At 38.9% G+C, this 21113-nt stretch overlaps 1 protein-coding gene and 1 long non-coding RNA gene across 2 annotated transcripts in view; both read right to left on the bottom strand.

Annotated features, from left to right (window-relative positions):
• Nucleotides 1–21048, bottom strand: part of LOC130183299 (hepatitis A virus cellular receptor 1-like) — a 33214-nt gene extending 12166 nt beyond the window's left edge. Inside the window, exons 1-5 of the mRNA XM_056398588.1 lie at nucleotides 20975–21048; nucleotides 20375–20656; nucleotides 19666–20191; nucleotides 16331–16612; nucleotides 15452–15685 (exon numbers count right to left, since the gene is read on the bottom strand). Of these exons, the coding sequence (XP_056254563.1) occupies nucleotides 15452–15685; nucleotides 16331–16612; nucleotides 19666–19672 (523 nt within the window). The 5' untranslated portion in view covers nucleotides 19673–20191; nucleotides 20375–20656; nucleotides 20975–21048. The remainder of the gene's footprint in view (nucleotides 1–15451; nucleotides 15686–16330; nucleotides 16613–19665; nucleotides 20192–20374; nucleotides 20657–20974) is intronic.
• LOC130183301 (uncharacterized) lies at nucleotides 5060–7041 on the bottom strand. Its single transcript, XR_008829811.1, has 3 exons — nucleotides 6969–7041; nucleotides 6802–6874; nucleotides 5060–5712 (listed from the first exon to the last, which is right to left on the bottom strand). It is a non-coding gene; the product is annotated as an uncharacterized LOC130183301 (long non-coding RNA).
• Nucleotides 21049–21113: the final 65 nt, after the last annotated feature.

Genomic DNA, 21113 nt, shown 5'->3' with positions numbered 1-21113 from the left:
AAAAGTGCTTTAACAGACTATAAATGAAAGTATGTGTAGGTTTAAAGTGTGTCATAGTGCAAAGGAAACGCAACAACCAATACTCTGCACCGCCCCCTGTTTATTTTATGTCGTGTACATACGTGGCCTGGCATCAGTCACAAGCCATTAGGGAAGTTCGGATCGCACGAATCCACGATTGACATTTTGTGACTCTTCCCACCATCAAACTATCAAATTGATCAGAAACAGGGACAAAGGACCCTTATTAACAGTCCAAGCTTTTAGCATGCCAGAGAGACACAGAACCGGACCAAAGGTCAAAGGGTCAGCTCCATAGGATCAACCAGTGGACACCAGGCAACTGGAGAATATAGACAAAATCTCCAGTTTGTAACAATAAGACTCTGTCTAATGATATTTGATTGTTTCTTATATAGAAAAGTAACACCAAAAGGACTGATTAATATTAAGGTGTGAATCCTGGCCTCTCTGTGCTATGCATGAACACACACACACACACACACACACACATGCACACACACACACCAACCTCCCTTCCTCTGTCCCTCTCTAGATAAGAGTCATAAACTACAACCCACATTCCAGTCCTGGGTAGTGACCAGCAGAACTTTCTTCACAGACACAGATCAAAGGATGAATGTAAAATTAAATATCTAACTGTTCTGTAACTCATGAGATTTTCCTATGCAATAGTTTAATCCCAAACTTCTATCCCATTGAATGTTTGAAATGTAACATGTAGATTTTAAGACAATGTACTTCATGTGACCATACTGTCAGCATCCTTCACACGAGGTAACACACACTACATGACATCCAGAATGTGCATATTATTATTATTACAGTCAAAGAACTGCTGTGTAATCCACATTTATAGACTATTAGCTTTGGGAAATGTTTGTATTTTTGTTTGATCAGTTAACCACTTGTATCATGATTAATTCCAGGTTTGAAGGATGTAATATGAAATCAACACTCCTATTACTCCTCTCTGCCATTATTAGTGCCATTAAGTTTATATGTTATTTCATTTAATGTTTTGTGGTCATGGTGGGAGACGGATGTACGAGTTTATAGGTAAACTATAGAATTAAACTATACAAAAGTTCCATGGAAACTCTCTTACTCTCTTCTCCAAGTTGAAACAAAGGAGAAAACGATTGATGCCCCTGAAAAATGCGCCAGCCCCCAGGGGATAAAACAGTCGTGATCAATTCACACTTTGCTAGAGCTAGAAAAACGATGCCGGAAGCTAGAAAGTGAAAAGCAAGGCTCAAAAGGGCTCTTAGGCTCTTAGCTCTAAGCTGCTAGCCACAAACTCATGGCTCTTAGCCATTTTTGCACTTGATCATTTTGTCCACGTCCTCACACTGCTCATTTCATTATTCTTTCTTTGCCACCAGCTCCAAGTAACATTATTTTTGTCTACAAGCACAATCTTTTAATTTTATAAACCAATTCAAGACCAACTGAACCAAAGCAACAGAAGAGCCTCAGAGTAATTTTGTAACTTTTAATCATCATCAAGTTTTCCTTTTTGAAGGTTTTGACAACTTTAGAGTCATCTGGTCAACGCCAGTCTCCTCTAAAGTTATCCAGACAAAGTGAAGAGCATTAGAGTTTATTTCAACCCACAAGAGACACCAGCAGATAACATCTGCACGACCTCCTGCAGAGAAGCCGAGCGGAAATCAAGAGTGCCCGAGACAGAAAGTCTTCTGGCAAACTCCACCAGAGCTGAACTGCTGAGACACCGGCAGAATCCGTCATCGTGATAATGGGACACGGCCTCCAGGAGAATCCACCTAGATCCCGCGTCTCCAGGGTTACCACGGCAACCACAGCCGCCTGGGTTCCAGCCGAGGGTCTCCAGCTACAGCGCAACTCACAGTAGGCCTGTCTTAACACTCTGCTCATGACTGGGTTGATGTCGAAATATAGCAATATTTAATCATCAAACCTAATTCGTAGATGTAGTATCATTAGCTGTATAGCCATAACATATTCCTTCCCACCATTGGCAACTCATCACACTGCTCATTTCATTATTATTTTCATCTCTATGATTATTACACCTTGCATTTACTCTGTAGATAGTAGTTTAGTTAATAAACTTTTATTTACACCCAGTTGTTGTCCTGTTGTATTCTTTTGACGCAGAGACTGGAGATCCATTGAATCGAGAAGTCATGGCTTCCGATGTGAGATTGATAAATTGATAAATGAAGTAATTCATTGTTGTCCTTCCTGAGGACGGCTGCCCCATTTCAATGAGAGCGAATTGTAAATTATGGCGTTAACACTACATTTATTAATAGAAAATACAGATTTCAGTTCTGTGAAAAACAATGATGCTTCCTGGTTGATGGTGACATGATTTTTTTTGAATGTACAATGATGAACTGTGCAAAAGTTCGCTGGAATCATGACCACTGAGTTGGAGCTAATTAAACCATCATGTTGCTGCATTGCAACCTGTAGGTGAAGTTTAACAGGATGGTGTGGAGTATGGGTCCCTCTCCAGGTCACTTGGCAGTAAGAGTGTTGTAGTTGAAAATTACTGAGAAAACAATTAAATAAATTATATGACACAGGTCTTGCCATTCTTGGACATTTTAATGTAGGAAAATTACATATTAAACCTTTAAGTGAATTTCATAAAAGCTGTTTTTTCAACAAACAAAAAAAGCACAATTCCCCAAACTATTCCTTTAAATACAATACATTCTGATACAATAACATAATAACTAAATAATAGCAAGTAATAGTTAAAAGATACAGTATTTCAACATCATATGTAGCTTTTACAGTTTGAACTTCATTCATCTGTTCTCCAGGTGGTGGCTGCCTCCTCCACACGGATTGTATTATTTTCCTGTGCAGAGCAGACACACTGGGCGATTAGTGACAATTCATGTTTCATAATGCACCATCATTAACTGCGATCAGTCATTCAGGAGTAAAGGCTCCATTCAAATTTCCCATACAGAAATGTAATATATGACATATATTTCCCTGTATCCAGAGTGATGTTGCCATATATGATACAAGTATACATCCTCTGATATATATGTGTTAACAATATATATTCAATTTATATATTCAAGTTAATTAAAACAACAAATATGTAAAAAATTCCATATGCTTATATATATTTTTATTATTAATTTCTCATTCATTTTAAACATTTCTATCTTCCCATCAGGATAGGCTTTGGGATGGACATATATTTATGTAACATATGTCTACAATATAAGCAGATGTTCATAAGCATAAATATTTGTAAGGGATAGACATATATGTCAAAATATGAAATTATTGCAATTTTGATTTTATATGTTTTTTACATATGCTTTTAATTTATATGTACATATATATCATATATGGAAATAACATATATGTACATAAATCACTTTTGCATGATTTATTTCTGCTGAGCTGGTGTTACCTGATGGGATCACCGTCACCTCTCCGGCAAGCTCATCATTGCAGAAGTATTTTCCAGTGACTGAGGCAGTGGCCCTGAAAATGTGCAGCGATTTATCCGCCAATGAGCTATATCGTTTGAATGGGTCATAAACTAATCTTATGTCCCTGTCTCCAACAACTGAAAGAATGTCAACTTTAACTCCTTCCCTCTCTCTGCTCCACGTCACGTCGCCCACCTCAGGGTGAGGACAAGGCAGAGTGGTGGATTCTTTCTCCTGGATTATCCGATGGATTATTCCTGTAACAGACGACAGTGTTTTGAGTTAGATTATCGAAGACAGAAAGTCCTGTCTGCCAGGTCATTTACCAGCACAGCCAGGCGACAATCAGAACCGAGGAGTGAGCTCACTATAAATATGACTTTTTTGGGAAACATTTTTAATTTGAACATGAAAAATAATATATGATATAAAATTTTTTCTAAAGTCATCACTGTCTGCACTGTCATGGAAAAGCTTTTTTATTACTGTTTAATTTGGATAATGTGTAATGTGTGTGTTTACGTTTCAAACACTGAGACTTACAGAAACAATAAACTTCAGTCAAACTGACAACGTCAAACTTGTCTTCATCAACAGCCTCTAATCGATTTATAAAGCATCAGCGAATAATATATCAAAGCCATTAGTTATCATTTATAAACCTTTTATAAAGGGTGAAACGATGTTAAAAGTGCTAATTGATGTTTCCACCTCACAGTATAGAGCAGAACTTTATGGCAATAAGTACAGATACAGTCATTAACTAGTAATGTATTATGTAACATTATTGTCAGACTATAAAGTTGCTCAAACAAGAATTTTTCTAATTGAAATTGTTAGAAATGTGTTCGAAATTCAAAAATAAGTCAAAAATGGTGTTTGACATTACAACAAAAAAAGAAGAGTTTTTACCTGCAGCGACATTGCAACCCAGAACCAAAGCGAACAGGCAGCTGTAGTTCTTCATCCTCATCTTGTTGTGGACCGACCACGGCGTCTGTCTGAGCTCTGAACAGGAACTGTTGTGGTGTCTTCATAAATTCCTCCAAAAGCAAGAAGCCACATCCTCAACATATATTTTATGGTCATGTACGTCATGTTGCCTTTTCCTGTGAATACACTTGTGTATATTTACGTCATGTGTTGGTGTTGGGCGTTATTTTGTGGTTTCCCAAATTTAGACCAACATATACACCAATATACCAGCTATTTCCTGGGCAGCTCACAGCCTGATGTGCAGGTAATAACACTAGACCATACATGTATATGTTATTATACTGTTTTCTTCCTCCATTCTGTCACCACACCATCAGATCTGTTACTCATGGATAAGTCATAACACCTCTGCTTCCGAGTGTTAAACTTCTATGATTCAGTGAAAGGCTGAGCTCATGTCTCCAAAAGCACCCAGAGACGTTCTCAAGAACTGGAAGGAAAAGATAATACCATGAAAGTCAAGTTCTCATATCAGATGAAGAGAAGCATCACAGTTAACCCCCCCCCACCCCCCCTCCAAAAAAACCCAAAAATGTCACGTACAGAGATACAACTCTGTGACATTAATTAATTTATAAAGTAGTTTATTATTATTATTGTTTACATATTTAATCAACAACAACATGGCAAATATATTTACAAGTCGGTTCAATACATAGCACATTTTATCCACCTGAGCATTTTCTGTTCAATCTTCACAGAAAGAAAACATTACTATTATCCGCTGATCCGAACCTTCAAACAACATAAGATCCAATGATGTGACAGATCAATCCAGTGGTACCTTTACAAGCAAATACTGTTGATTAGAAAAATATAATGTGGTAGTATTTAAAGCACATAATGTAGCCATTTTGGCCATTAAAGTTTGATATGCGTAAAATGTATAATTCATGACGTTAAAGCCCCTTGGAACAGTTTTAATCTCCATGTTGATCAATCGATGGATTAGTGAATGGGGGGTTTGGGGGCCCCTGTCAACATTTCTCATCAGATAGTCAATTAAAAGACCATAAAGCGAAGAAAATACAAAAAGAATCAACTACAAGTGCACACAAAACAACCACAAAAGAGATGTAAAAGGACCATGATGTGTCCATGATTCCAATTTTTTTTTCATTATTTCTTACAGTTCTTCCATGTGTTTACCTGACGGAGGTAAAATATTCAGGTAAAACTATTAAAGACATTGGTCATTGTTATTTCCATGCGGGTCCGGTTGGTTCAAGCAGCTGTGACGAACCTGATGATTGAGAAAGAAACACTCAAAGGAGTTCATAACCTTTGGGAAAAAGACAACTCCTGTTCAATATTCCATTAACAGAGATTTTTGTGTGGCCATACCAATGGGAGATTTTCTGTCCCCTTTTATTCAGTTATTCATTTATTCTCTGCGTGCCTTACAATGGTCCATCAACTGCCTTTCCTGCCTTTCCAGTCACCTGATTCCCCCCAACGCCCACCTGCTCACCTGTTACCCATTCTCTCATTAGCTTTCTAGTACAGTGGTTCCCAAATGCGAGGGTATTGCAAGTGGGCCGACGAATCATTTGCAAAAACAATAGTCTACAATCGTGGTGAAAAGATGTAACTATAAAAAGAAAATAAAAATATATGAATAATGATCTTAAATGTTTTAACACAAAATGATCTTTAAACACATAAAAAAAAAGTAAAACTCCTTTCTTTGTGTTTTTTCTCCTATTAAAGCCTATCGCTGTGATAATCCAATGGTAGGAACTTTTACACTGTTGCTTCCCACACCATATTGTGTACTTGTTTGCTATTTCAATCTAAAAGATTACATCATTGGCAAAGATACGAGTATCAAAATGGATAGCTGGTCAGCAACAGGAAGAATTCAAAGGAAAGACTCAAGAGTTAGATGGATATCATTAAAATGAGAAGGCATTACTTGGCCTCTATATTGTTACAAGGTTGGATGACGTCCGCCAACATTTTTGAGATTTTCAAGTGGGCCATGAGTTGGAAAAGCTTGAGGAACCACTGCTCTTCTATACATACACCGGTCCACTTCCACTTGCCCTCTACTAGATTGTCCATTTAATCATCCCAGCTGTAGCTTTCCAGCCTACTGGGTTCACCCCTGACCGAAGCCCTTACCTTCCCTTAACAGCACTACCTTTGAATGGAGGCGAAATGTCTCTGAATTGTGCAAAGTATGTGTTCTGGTGACTGTACACTTTTTTGTAGATGTGTGATTTTGCTCTTCTTTCAACAGAAAACTGTTTACTCACTAAACTCCCATTAAACACAAGGTATCATAATAAATGCCTCCAAGACGCCACAAAGAGATAATGATAAAAGTCACCTTTATTATTTCCTCCAGTGTTTTGGGTTGCCGGCCAAAGAATATTCGGGGCTCAGCAGTTGTAGAGAAATCTCTGTAAGAAGAAACAAAATATACAGTAATTAACATGTACTGTATGTAAGCAGACATAAGGTTAAATTGCGTGTTGATTACAGCTTGGACATTACCGTTCTTGTTTCTTGTCAGCGCAGGACTACTGCGGATGTTGGAATACATGGGATTGATACAATTTAATCCACCTGTATATTAAGACAGTTACAAAATATAATTTATTAACATGAACTTTAAGGCTATTTTTACAACACACTGATATTTTACAACACAATTTTTGAGCTTCTTGCTGAGTTTGATATTGAATTGATCCAATTGAAGCTGCAGATTGAGTCAAATAAGAAGTGCACTGTTGTGCACAAAGACATAAAAAATGCAAAGTTCCATTCATGGTTTTGTTCTCAAGGATTTTAGAAACTCCATCACAGCTGCAGTTTGTGTTTCTGGGTTTTCGAAAGACAGAAAGAGACTGCTACTTGGATTTGAATGTAATGACACTTAACACCCAACAAACCCGGGCTGTGATGCTACAGATCCACAGCGGAAGTCTACAAGACGTCACAGCTACAGACAGATGCCTCAGTACTTACTGCACATGAGTGCAATCACAGATGATACAGAGTAGAGCCTGTCCAGTTTAACACATCTCATTTCTCACCACGTGTAGGCTGACACACTAATTCATGTTGTATCTCAGCGTAGACTGGGGTATTTTCTTCATTTCCTGCCAAAAGAACAAACGATTGAAAACATCAGAGCATTAATCATCCCCTAAATAATCAGTGATTAACTGCTCGAAAGTCTGATGATAAAGAGGCTGCCTCTGATACTATCCGGCTGTGAAAACCATCAAAACCACCAATCAATCTATGCAATTTATACAAATATTATTTAGTTGATTAACATTTTCAACCAATAAAAGTTGCTATACATTGAAAATGATTGTCAGTAGTATACACATTTCATTTATGTATTTACTATTTGATTGTAAATGTTTTCTGTTGGCTGTGTTTTCCAGATAAACATCCACATCAGACTTCGCTCACCTTGTTTGTTGAGCCTACACCTCCCAATGGACAGGACGACGATGATGACCATGGCGAGGAAGAGGAGGAGGATGGTAGAAGCTATTCCTAACACCCAACCAAGTTGTTGTTGGTCTTCGGGAACCGATGGAAGACAAAAGTTAAAATTTATAACAAGGGAACCTCCTTCGTGTCCAAGACTGTTTACTTCAGCAGTATACAAAAGTATAATTCAAAATAACTTCTGTATTTCTATTTAACTACATTTCAGAGGAAAACAGTGTACTTTTTATTACATTTCTGTCATTTGAAAGTGAAATACTTTTCAAATTAAGATTTTACAAAAACATGAATTGTGAATCTCAGTAACACCTCACCCTACAACGTCAAAATGCTGCTTATATGTTTGTGAGTGATAGTAATAATGATCCAAAAATATAACACTCGGAAATGTGCCGTTCTTCATATTGATACATTAAATACATTTTACAGTTAATTTTTTTACAACTAAAATTTGAAGTGTGAGAATTTTTCTCCTGACACAGTATTCTTACACTTTGGTGTTGCCACTTTTTTTCCTCTGAATACTTCAGATCATTTAGTGATGGTTTGTCTTTTGTCATGACACAAATCTAATGAAAACACGTAACTGAATGAAAAACAAATATGATGGTGCTCACATCAAAGGTGGCTGAAAGTATTGTTGTTGGTCACATAAAGGCTGTTTAAAGTCTGTTTTTTCCCACCATATGATCTTGATTCAAATTTCAAAATAATTGATTTCACTGGATATTATAATAGAGCATTAGGGCAATTGTTTCTAATGTTGAGAATTTTTTTTATTCTTAACATTACAAGAAAAATAACAAGTTTGTGTTTTATATCCTAATCTCCTTGACAATTCAGTGATTATTGGTGAAGCAGACATGTGCAGCTCACAGTATTTAAATCCCATAGTATTTTAACTATTTTCTCAAAATATTTCAACATTAGTCTTGAAGAGACTGTCCGCCTGTGAAAACGACATCTAGTGGTCGTAGTAATTATGACAGGAACAAAGGGAAAAGTCCACGTTAGGGGGGGGGGGGGTTGGGGTGGATTGATGACTCAAACAAAACAAAAGGAATATGACACAGGAGATCAGCGTTCGATTCTCATGTGAAACCAGTAGTTTATATTGTTTCTATTATCCATGACCATTCGTTGTTATTAATGTAACCATGACAACAAAGGTTGTCTGATGTTGAGGAAGTACTTATTTTAACCCAAATCATGATCTTTTCCTAAACCTAACCAAGTAGTTTTTGTGCCTAAACCTAACCAAGTTAGTTTTGTTTATTATGGTAACCATGACAACCGAGGTCCGGTACGCATGCCGCCATAAGGGCACAATTTCAGTAGACACTCCTATGGGTCATATCAGATGGTTTAATAAAGGACCTATATGGCTGTTTAGGTTGGTGGACTTGTTGCTCTTGAAACAATACGACTTTTTTCTTGGAATATTTCAACCTCAAACTTTATTCTCTGACCCAAATACCACTTGGCACAATGGGGACATATAAAGATAAAAATACATGATATATTAAGTATAATTGATCCTCAAGTAAAGCAGATGTTGTCAGCAGAGCAAAAAGTAAAGATATTGATGAAAAGGTGAAAACTGATTAAATATGATGTCACTCACATGTGGTCAAAGATGGATTGCTCATTGGGGAACCTGCAGGTAATGATCAGACATATTGCAAAGATGTTATCGGCTGGATTTATGTTATCCATCGGTGGTTACTTTACAGTGCAGCATATTGTATAAATACAAAGGTTTTAAAGGCTCATTTTCTTGCTGTGTTTGTCATTTAAACTTTGTTTCATCATTGATGTCATACCATTACAACACAAAATGAAATAAAACTGACTTAAAGGACGCCATTTTTAAATATTTGTTATTTATGTTTTCGTTTGGACTTTACATGAAATATTTAGAGAGAAGAAATGAAGACAAAAGTCACAAAGCAGAACGATATGAATAAAGATCAAATGTGATGTTACCTGATGGGATCACTGTCAGACGCACAGCTGATTCGTTGTTACAGAAGTATGTTCCCTCATGTGACCTAGTAAGACTATCGATGTGCAGCGATTTGTTTGCTGCTGAGCTGTAATGTTTGTCTTGCTCATGAATGTGTATTGTCTCTCCGTCACCATCAACTGTAAGAATGTCAACTTTAATATTTTTCCTCTGTCTGCTCCACGTCACGTTACCCTCCACAGGGTGAGAACAAGACAGAGTGACGGAGGCCTTCTCTTTACGTACTTTTACTTGTAATTCTGCAAAAGAAATCAGCAGTAAATATGAAAGCATTTTAAGAGTGGTAGCATTTCTGATATTGTGAGTAACTGTCAGATCTGTGTTCACCATCAGAGACAGAATCACATTTAACTGTCAAATTCAGTGGGTCTAAATTAAATCTGTCATGTTTCATTAGTCTTTCTGTATTTCAATCATGCACAGTTTTGCAGGAAGACAAATGTTTCCAATGGAGAATTATACTCTGTCCTAAACAGCAAGATGTGAACTCTATACCCAGTGGCACTGTTGTCAAATTGAAATAAAATGAAACTTTGTCTAATCCAGACTCACTGTATTCATTAAAAAGTCTCAAGCGAAACCTGCCAGGATGTGGATAGAGAGATAGAAGAAATTAAGAAAGTGTTCTATATGATATTAGGATGTATAAAAATTTAACTTGGCTCATTATTCATGTCATTAACTGTGTTTATATGATTTATAAACACCTCCTGAGATACTCAAGATTCACACTGTATAGAAGAAGAAGTAATAGAATAAGGAATGTGTTAAAACTGATTAAGACGATAAAACGATATTACACAGGATCATTGATTCATTCAAAATCAAAATGTTCCTACCTGCACTGACAATGCAGCCCAGAACAAGGACTAAGAGGCAACTGTAGATCTTCATTGTTCGTTCTCTGAAACCTCTCGAACAGTAAAAACAGTTTTTATTTGAGCTGAAAACAGGAACTCTGTTTCTGTCCTCAGAACAAAATCCCACGTTCTCCAGTTGTTTTTGTCTTTTTGTGGTTGATAGACACTGATGATGTGAAGATGATGAGATGAGTCACAGCCAATACGGCGCTAGTACAAGAGAGAAATGACTGACTCAGAAAAAGACAGAAATTATCACATCATAAACTTGTTGTCTAACCCCATGACATACATGTCCCCATACCAAGAGTGATGTTGCCTTATATGTCACCTTTAAGGGGACAAATTATTATTACATATACAGTTTACATTATCTGGATATACAGAGGTATACGTTTATAACATATGTGAAATACCCATAGTAAGATTTGTATAAGTGCATATATTAAAAATATCTACATGATGGATTTTTATGTGGTATAACATGTTGCAACCATATGTGTGAACAATATATATTAAATTTACATACGTGAGTTTATTAAAACAACATACATATAAAAATGCTACAAGCTTATTTATGTTTTACTTATTAATTTCTCATTTATTTTAAACATGTCAATGAAAGTGGTCTCTTGGACCCTACTATACATGACATCAGCATATATTGACAAGCTTTGAGATATATATATATATATATATGTATATATATATATGTATATATATGTATGTAACATATGTCTACAACATAAGTTATATAGATATATAAACATACACATTTGTATGACCTAGACATATGTGTCAATATATGAAATTATATTTATATATAAGATCAGTAACCTGAAAATAAAATGAAGCGGAGCTCTATCAGGTACTTATCTCAGAGAGCAGACCTGCTAAACAACAACAACAAAACCACATTTTGAGGAACCAAAGTTTCAGGCTGTCGTCAGAGTTCTCAGACAACCACACAGATGATGACGACCTGTGAGAAAACATTGCACAACATTAACAGCTGAACCATTTGCTGGCTTTTCTTAACTTGGAAACATAAAGTGACCACATGCCATTTAAGGTAGTTGAAAGTGTGTAAGAGAGCCACAGGACAGGCTGACAGCCAGAAGATTTTCTGCGTGTGTGTGCCAGAATTGGTCCAGATGTGGAAGTAATATCTGACAATAATGCCATATATGGGCCAGATTCGGGCCATGGAACCAGGCGTGTGCTGGGCCAGAGGAAAACAAATGTGGCTCATGTAAGGGCCAGATTAATTCTGCTATCTGGGTTGGAGTGATGTGTCGTTGAGTTCAGACAGAAGTGTCATGTGTCTGGGTTGGGATCTCCTTTTCCTTCTGTGTTTTCCTTGAGTCTCTTGTTTTGCCCTGGTGTTTCCCTCTCCCTTGTCTCTGTCTCCCCCGTCTGGTTTGTTTACACATGTCCCCATCAGAGGCGTGACAAACCTGATCTCCAGAGCCCCCTGGTACACCTGCAACTAATCATCTCATCACAGTCACAACAAGAACCCCTGGCTTTCCTCAACTCCTGGCCAGATTGTTCAAACTACGTCTCGTAGTCTAGTGTGTGTTTTTGCTGAGTCTGTTTCTGCTCGTTGCCTTTTTGTCTCCTGTCACCAGAAGTCTTCTCCTGTCTGTGGCTCATGCAACCAGCTCCTGTCAATGAATCACTGCCACACCACACCTGTCTACCTGAGTCTGGCAGTCTCTCTAGCCACGACACTCACCTGCCATCTTCAGCCACGCTCTGACATCCGGCCTTTCTGTAAGTTAAAAATGAAGCTAAGCTACAGACAGCAGCTTCTTAGCTTAGGGGAGTCCAAGTTTTAATCAATGAGATCCTTACAATGTACCCTATAATTCAAACCCTGCAATGGACTCAGGAACCCTGTAGAAGAGTATTAAATATGACATTTCTTGGCTACATGCTAATATGCTGCAAGACTGACAGTATGTTCCAGAAAGACATGATTCTTCACTTCTTTGTCTGTGCAGAAGAAAATGAGGTGCACTGTTCTTGTCCTGCAGGGTGACGCTGGTGTTGTGAGTTCGATGAGAGGACTCTAACATCACACTGTATTTTGTTCTGCCTCTTAACTCAGTGTAGAAAACCACACTCAGACCAGCAACACAGAGGTTAGATTCATGCTTTATTGTGCATATTTTAAAAAACAGCAGATTTTCACTGTGACAAAAGATAAAGATATGAGGAATGAGGATGAGGACACAGCACGCCAAACAGCTTAATACCTCAATCCAATGAAGAACATGAGCTTAAACTCTGATAGCATCCAGGACCAGATCCCACACAGAACTTCCAGTCATTTGAACTGTACTTGTTTGGACTGATGATGATGATGATGATGATGATGAGGGGGGGTCTGACGCCTTTGTCGGAGTGTGGGAAGGAAAATAAAACTATTTATAAAGAGGTGTGTTCTAACACTTGGGTGACATATATGACTCCTGCACGTCTATAAAGGTCGGAAACTCAACATCATGTTGAGATGAGAGGCCAATCAGGATGACCTCATCACATGATGCAATTTCACACATGAAGAACTTTTTGAAACGGTGAGAAGTATTTCATTAGAGCTACGCCTATAACCGCTGCTTCTTTTCCTGAACGTCTTTTCTTTAAGGGTGATTTCCCCTTCAGCACTTCTTCACAGCTGCAGAATGAAAGCTCACTTCTTCTTGTCTGAGGTAACAAAAGGCAATGCAAAAACAATAAGACTGTGGAGGAGGAAGAGACTGGTGATCTGTGCTGGACGCCCTTCAGCTGTGTCAAACAGACACCTGCGAGGAAACACAAAAGGACAGAGGATGGAAAAGCTTTCATAAATGAAAACAGATTCCTCTGAAAAAGAGATGATAAACACTTAAGCTGAAACATTTTCTGGATGGTCAGCGACTCTTCTTTCTCTTTGATAAATTTATTTGGAGGTCTTGCCTCTGTCTAACCCTTAACTTAGGTCTAACAGGTGAGAGAAGAAGGGTTCTGAGGGGGTGGGACTAGTGGACAATGGCTGAATTCCCCCCAGAAAACTGCTTTAAACTGCATTTTACTGTCTGTTGTGTCTGTAGTAACAGTTCCTGAATCAGTCACAGTGCCAATGTTGAAAACAGGATGGCTGATGAGGATGAACACTGATCACAGTTCAGATTTTACCGCTCTTGTTTCTACGTGATGGAGGAAAACGACCTCTTCGTTTTCTGTTCCTGCTGTGAGTCGCCTCTGTCGCTTCTTTATCTGTTCAGCTGCAAAAGACAGAACAAACATGGAGATGATGGAAGGTGCGGCGGCAACCACACAGACCGTTTCGCAAATATCTCGACTAGATTCTGACGAGGCAACGACGCAGGTTGCCAGATGCTGTTCAGGAGACTTCTGCACATTTCAGCTCTGAACCATGACATGACATTTTATCAGCAGGTGATGCAACAGCAACATGATGAATCAAATCAACCTCTTCCTGCAGTGGCTGTTCTCTTCTACATGCTTCTTTTTGATGCTTAACTCCTCACGCAGACATCACACGACCGCTGTTCATTAAATCAAACACGACACTTGTACCATTAAATATATGAACATAAATTACTCCATGAAAATATATGTTTTCTGTCATGTAACAACTAGACCGTGGCCACTGTTTTGATGCAGTGCTGCTACACACTGAACAAAAATCAAACGTCTGAGCTTCAGCACATTTTCATGTTACTCAGCACAAAACCAAACTATATTCACCTTTTCTGCAGGTAACGGCAGTGATGCTGATCATGGTGATTAAATAGAGTATTCCAAGCAGCATGCGAACAGGCGTTTGCCACAGGCAAGGAGAAGCTGGAAGACAAGGAAACATTCATGATCAGACCCTCATCAGTCACCAGGTTCATTCAGATGCTCTTGTTGTGTCTCGGACGACTTTTCTTTTTATTCTAGTTCTACCTGTGTTTCCTGGTGGAGTTGATGCTGCAGTTGTTGCTGGTGGAGCTCTCGTCACTGTTGTCGTTGGCGTTGTTGTCGTTGTTGTTGTCGGCGTTGTTGGCGTTGTTGTAACTAATTTGATACACATTGAAAAAAAAAACATTCAACACTTCAAAAAAAACTCGGCCACATCCATTTTTGGAAAAAGGTGTCAACAACACTGTTGTGTGTCTCTTTCAGTCTGTGTGTCTTGCCTCCATGTTGGAGGGTGGGGGACTTTCGACCTTTGACCTGTTGTCTCTTGGAAGCTGTAACTGCTTAATGAACTGCTTTAATTTGTTTGTTTGATGGTGTTGTTGTTGTAAGTGGTGTTGTTGTTGGGATCTTTTTCCCTTTTGTGTAGAGAAAGTGAAATATATATTAAAAGACAGAAACTCGTTCACAGTAACTAAGAAAAGGAATAATTCAATATTTAAAAAAAACAAAACAGGAAGTGGAACACATCCAATTTCATAACAAGGTGTCAAAAATAGTGTTTTCACAACAAAATGTTGTGTGTGGCTTTCAGTCTGTGTGTATTGCCTCCATGTCAGAGGGTAGGGGACCTTCTACCTGTCTGTGACCTGAGGCCTGTTCTACGAAGCAGGATTCGAGGTTAGCGAGGTAACTTCAGGTTTGTCACTCACCTTTGATCACTCTCAGATACACAGCTGGTTTTCCATCACAGTAGTACAGTCCAGAGTCACGAAGCTGCACTTCTGTTATAGTCAACGTCTTGTCCACAGTGGAGACAGGAGACCTGATTTGTTCTTGTTTTCCAGCAGCTTCTCTGCTCCATGTTGGACCATCTGATCCTCCAGTACCAGGAGGACATTGCAGAGTGATGCTGGTCCTCTCTGTAGCATTGCGTATAATTGTTCCTGTAGAGAAAAAAACATTCACATTTACATTTAGTCATCTGGCAGATGCTTTTATCCAAAGTGACTTTCAAAGGAGGGACATGAAATATGAGGTTGGGGAAACTTCAGAGATTTTAGGAACATGTTGAGCACTATCACAAATTCAGGAAGTCTGTTCAAAGTTAGAGTTTTTTGTCAAAACAAATTTAAATGAAAAGATTAACAACACTGGTGACTTAAACATGAAGCTACAGACAGCAGCTGGTTAGCTTAGCTTAGCAAAAGACTGGAAACAGGGAAACAGCTAGCATGGCTCTGTCCAATTGTACAAAAAATCCACTTAGCAGCAGCTCTAAAGCTCACTGAGTAACACGTCATATCATGTTTGTTTCATCCTCACAAAAAAAAAGTGTAAAAACAAAAATGTGAAAACTCAACTTCAAATTGCATCAAGATTCAAAACACCACTGGCGAGATTTGCATAATACTTTACAGTTACACATTTACATTTGAAATGTAACATTTCATTAATAGGATATTTAATTTCACATGTAAATGTTTTACAGTACTGATGTGTGACGAAGGGAAACCTTTCAAAGGTAAAGTGGAAATTTGTTCTTTGAAAAACAGAGAAAACAGAACAACTTTGATAAAGTCTGATGTTACCTGATGGGATCACCACCAGTTCTGCAGCTGCTTCATTGTTGCAGAAGTATGTTCCAGAGTCTGAGACAACAGCTCTGTGAATGATCAGTGACTTAAATTTATCTGCCTGTGAATTGTATCTTTTGCGTGGGTCATTGTGTCTGATGTCCCTTACACTATCAGTTGTAATTAAGTCAACTTTGCTTCCATTAATCTCTCTGCTCCACGTCGCTCTACCCTCCACAGGTCGAGGACAAGACAGAGTGACCTGCTGTTTCTCCTCAGATACTTTAAGGATTGTTCCTGCAAAACACAAATAATTTTATATAATCAAGAAATGTAACATTTAACTGTCTAATGCAGTGTGAGGACATTGAATCTGTGTTAATTGGTGTTTTTACATGATAAATAAACTTTATCAAACATCACTGACACAGTCTGCGAACCCAGAACATGTAAAGACCTCACACTTCAGTGCTGCAGCACTTTATTACAATATCTACACATATCATTAAGAGTCCATTAAATAAATACACTTTAAACAAGTTTGTTTTGTGTTATCAGCCTGTGGCTGTGTTCAACTGAACAAGTGAAACAAGTGTAATCAATAATCAATATACCAACCAGAATAAAAGGTCTTACCTGCTGTGACATTACAGCCCAGAACAAAGGCTAACAGGCAGCTGTAGATATTCACCCTCATCCTGACACAGACTGAAGTGATTCAGTTCACACAGTGATATCCAACCTTCTCTTAAGACTGAGAACAGGAACTGGGTGGTCAGATTCGTGTTTATTTCAAACACAAATACACATCCTCAACACATCTGAGCATCTCTTTGTGGTCGATGTAAGTTAGCAGGTCAGTATTTTAACAAATACTGAAAATTAATGTTTAACCTATGCATATTCCACCAGTGTAACTGCAGCCTCATCTTATATAAATGACACTGTTTGTCTGCAACAAGTTTACTGGTGAAATATTTCAATGAATATTGCTTCAGTATCTTTGTGCAGCAACTTCAGCTGGTGGACGTCATAAAGTTGAAGTTGACATCGAGGCATAGCCGCAGTCTTCACACCCACAAGTTCTATTCACGTCAAAGTTTTCTACTTGTATTAGTTAGTCTTATGTAATTTTGTATGTGGTGGTTGTTTTATTTTCTGGTGATTGTCCCACGCTCATTTGTTTTACTTTGTAGTGTTAACTAACTACAGGAGCACACAGATCATAGTGAGATTTTAAAACCATGTAGATAAATAATCAATTAATTTAAACAATGACGGAGGGAGTGTTTCGATCCTTTACTGAAGTAACAGTAGCAGGTTGTGAATATAAACATACCACATTACAAGTTCCCTAAAGTATCAAAAGTAGAAGTAGCTGTTCTGTAGTAACATTTCCCTTGTGACTAATGCATTATTGGATACAATATTACGTTTTTAGATTCTAATGTATCAATACTTCAGTAGAATTTTACTGTCTTGGAAGTGTCCCTCACAAGGCGTTTCATTTTGTAAGCTTGTTGGTTATTTTTTATGTAAAATGTTAATGAACAAATGACCTCTAACTATACAGTAGGCTATGTGTCAAATAAATTGGGGTAAAGAATACAATATTACCTCTGCAATTTTGTGTCGTATCAGTATTAAGTGTTATGGAGTACAAAATTAAATGTTTTGTTTGACCTTGCAAACAACACCACAAACTACAGCCCCAGAAGTTAAACTAGCACATCTCCAAAACTGTTCCAACAAAATGTTCTCTGAGGTTAAACCGCTGCGTTTGATCAGCATTCGTTTGTATCAGTGAAGCTCATAAACTGGCAACTGAGAGTGTGTTTTTCATCTGATACACAACTCAGGCCACATCACAGTACAAATACAGCTCACATGTCGTCAGTGCAACAGGATTTTACTGAAGCACAAGACAGGCAAAAAAAAAAGGGAAGGAGGGAGCGGGGATGTGTTCCATTCAGGGCATGGACTTTTTGAGGATGCGGTTCCTGGACATGCAGTAACCATCAATCTGCTCAGACAAGAGGCTGCTGCACTTCCTCTGTCCATACAGCTCTCTGAGTCTGCGAGTCTCCTTCTTCCTCTCCAGCTCATCCTCACCCTCATCCTGCTTCTTTCTCAGTCCAGACTTCAGTCTCTTCTGCAGCCAGTGCAGGGCCCTGGTGGACTTTGGTGAAGTTTGAGACTTGAGGCTCTTTCCTTCAGCACTGCAGCTGAGGGCGGAGTCGTCAGGGCGGAGCTCTTCCTCGCAGCGTGTCGTCTGCTCTCCGACCCAGTTGTTGATCAGAGTTTTTCTCTGACCCTGCTCCTGGCTCTTCACCACAGAGGTCAGGCGCTTCAAGCTGGTGTTGTGTTGCACACAGCGAAGCTCCGCCTCCTCGTGCCTCCTCTGCTGCGCCTTCTTCAGATCACTGATGGTGTAAATGGGTCTCATGATGGGCTGCTCCTGCACCATCATGACCTCTCTCCACTGAAGCGTCTCTGTCTTCAGTTGCTGCTGCTTTTCTTTCTCCAGGGCCTTTTGATTATCTTCCTTCCTCTTCTCCTCCTCTCTCTGTTTGGCCTCCCGCCTCCTCCTCTCCTCTTCACCTCTTTCCTTCTGCCTTCTCACACTTTCAGCTTCTTCATCTCTGTCCTCCTTTTCTCTCCTGCTCCTCTGAAGCTCCTCCAGAGCAACTCTTCTTCTTCTCTCCATCTCCATCTCTCTCAGCTCTTTAAAGCTCTCTCTCCTGAGATACGCCCTTCTCTCTTCAGGGGTCATTCTGCCAATGTTGTTGGCGATCTCCATCTGAGCGTGGAGTTCATGTCGTGGTCTTGCCATCTTGTTCTAGTTCACTTGTGCAGCTCGATCTGTGTGTGTGCGTCTTGCAGAGGTGTTTGGTGAAGTGATGCCGGTAAGAAGAGTGGCGGAACCATGGAACAGTTCCATCAGTTACTACACAGATTCCTTGATTCCCTCACAGTTCTGCTTCTAGAATGATCCGTGTGTCTGTTGATCCTCAGTCAGGAAATGTCTAACAAGCTTCAGACACTGTAAAAGCACTTTTTAAAACTCCTCCAATGATTTAGTATCAGTTCAATAAAGCTGAGGCTGAGATATCCTGACTCTCAGTCCCTAGCATGGGTTAACCTCCAAAAACACTGGATCCTACATTTCCCATAATACAACTCCCCACACCTATAGTGTCAAACACAGACTTTGTAGTTGCCAAGCTGTCACTACTATTTTCTTCGACAGGTTAAAGCTCATCCAGAGACACAGAAATATTATACAACTTCCCACAGGCCCACACACCTGTCTACCTGAGTCTGCCAGTCTCTCTAGTCACGACACTCACCTTCCATCTTCAGCCATGCTCTGACATCCAGCCTCCCTTTTCCCTTCACCTGCTTTGTGCTTCAGTAAATGCTCTTTGAAGAGAGGAGTTTTCAAGGGATACCTGAAGACTGGTTCTGTATCTGTTCAGCTACGAAAGACAGAAAACAAACACGGAGATGATGGATGATATTTTTTAATCTATTTCTGTTGCAGCTTTTCAGTGTTTAAAACACAAAGTGTCTTTATATTTATGGAAGTTATCAACAACACGTTATGTTTACAACTGTATCTGTTACCAGGATATTATAAAAACTGCCTTTGTTAATTTCAGTGACATCAGGTAAAAGTTAGCCCAGTGGACATGAGCATGTCAGTTCAATTTTCAATGCAGAAGCAGTTGCTGCAGCAGCACCACCATGTGGCTGTTCAAAGAGCTCGCAACATTGGAGGTTTGATTCTATTATGACTTTCATGTGAGGTCATGGTGATTAAATAGAGTATTCCAAGCAGCATGAGAACAGGTGTTTGCCACAGGTAAGGAGAAGCTGGAAGACAAGGAAACATCCATGATCAGATCCTCATCAGTCACCAGGTAAAATCAATCAACATCAGGCCAAACACAGTTTATAAGTTCAGAGCAACAATAAATGTTTGACACCATTATTGGTCACATGAGGATTTTGTCTTTGAAAAACAGAAATCAGAACAACTTTAAAGTCTGATGTTACCTGATGGGATCATCATCAGCTCTGCAGCTGCTTCATTGTTGCAGAAGTATGTTCCAGAGTCTGAGACAACAGCTCTGTGAATGATCAGTGACTTCAATATATCTGCTAATGACCTGTATCATTTGCCTGGGCCATTGGGTCTGATCTCCTTTACACCATTGCCTGTAAGTAAGTCAACTTCCTTTCCATTAATCTCTCTGCTCCACGTCGCTGTACCCTCCACAGGTCAAGGACAAGGTAGAAAGACAATCGTTTTCTCCACAGATACTTCATGAGTTAATGCTGGACAACACACAGAAGACATTGAACTGTCTAATGCAGTGAGAGGACATTGAATCCGTGTTAACTGGTGTTTTTACATGATAAATAAACTTTATCAAACATCACTGACACAGTCTGCAAACCCAGAACATGTAAAGACCTCACACTTCAGTGCTGCAGCACTTTATGACAATATCTACACATATAATTAAGAGTCCGTTAAATAAATACACTTTAAACAAGTTTGTTTTATGTTATCAGCCTGTGGTTGTGTTCAACTGAAAAAGTGAAACAAGTGTAATCAATAATCAATATACCAACCAGAATAAAAGGTCTTACCTGCTGTGACATTACAGCCCAGAACAAAGGCTAACAGGCAGCTGTAGATATTCACCCTCATCCTGACACAGACTGAAGTGATTCAGTTCACACAGTGATATCCAACCTTCTCTTAAGACTGAGAACAGGAACTGGGTGG

This window comes from Seriola aureovittata, chromosome 16, assembly GCF_021018895.1.
Source record: "Seriola aureovittata isolate HTS-2021-v1 ecotype China chromosome 16, ASM2101889v1, whole genome shotgun sequence".
Classification (NCBI taxonomy): Eukaryota; Metazoa; Chordata; class Actinopteri; order Carangiformes; family Carangidae; genus Seriola; species Seriola aureovittata.
This window is presented reverse-complemented; position numbering and strand designations above follow the sequence as displayed.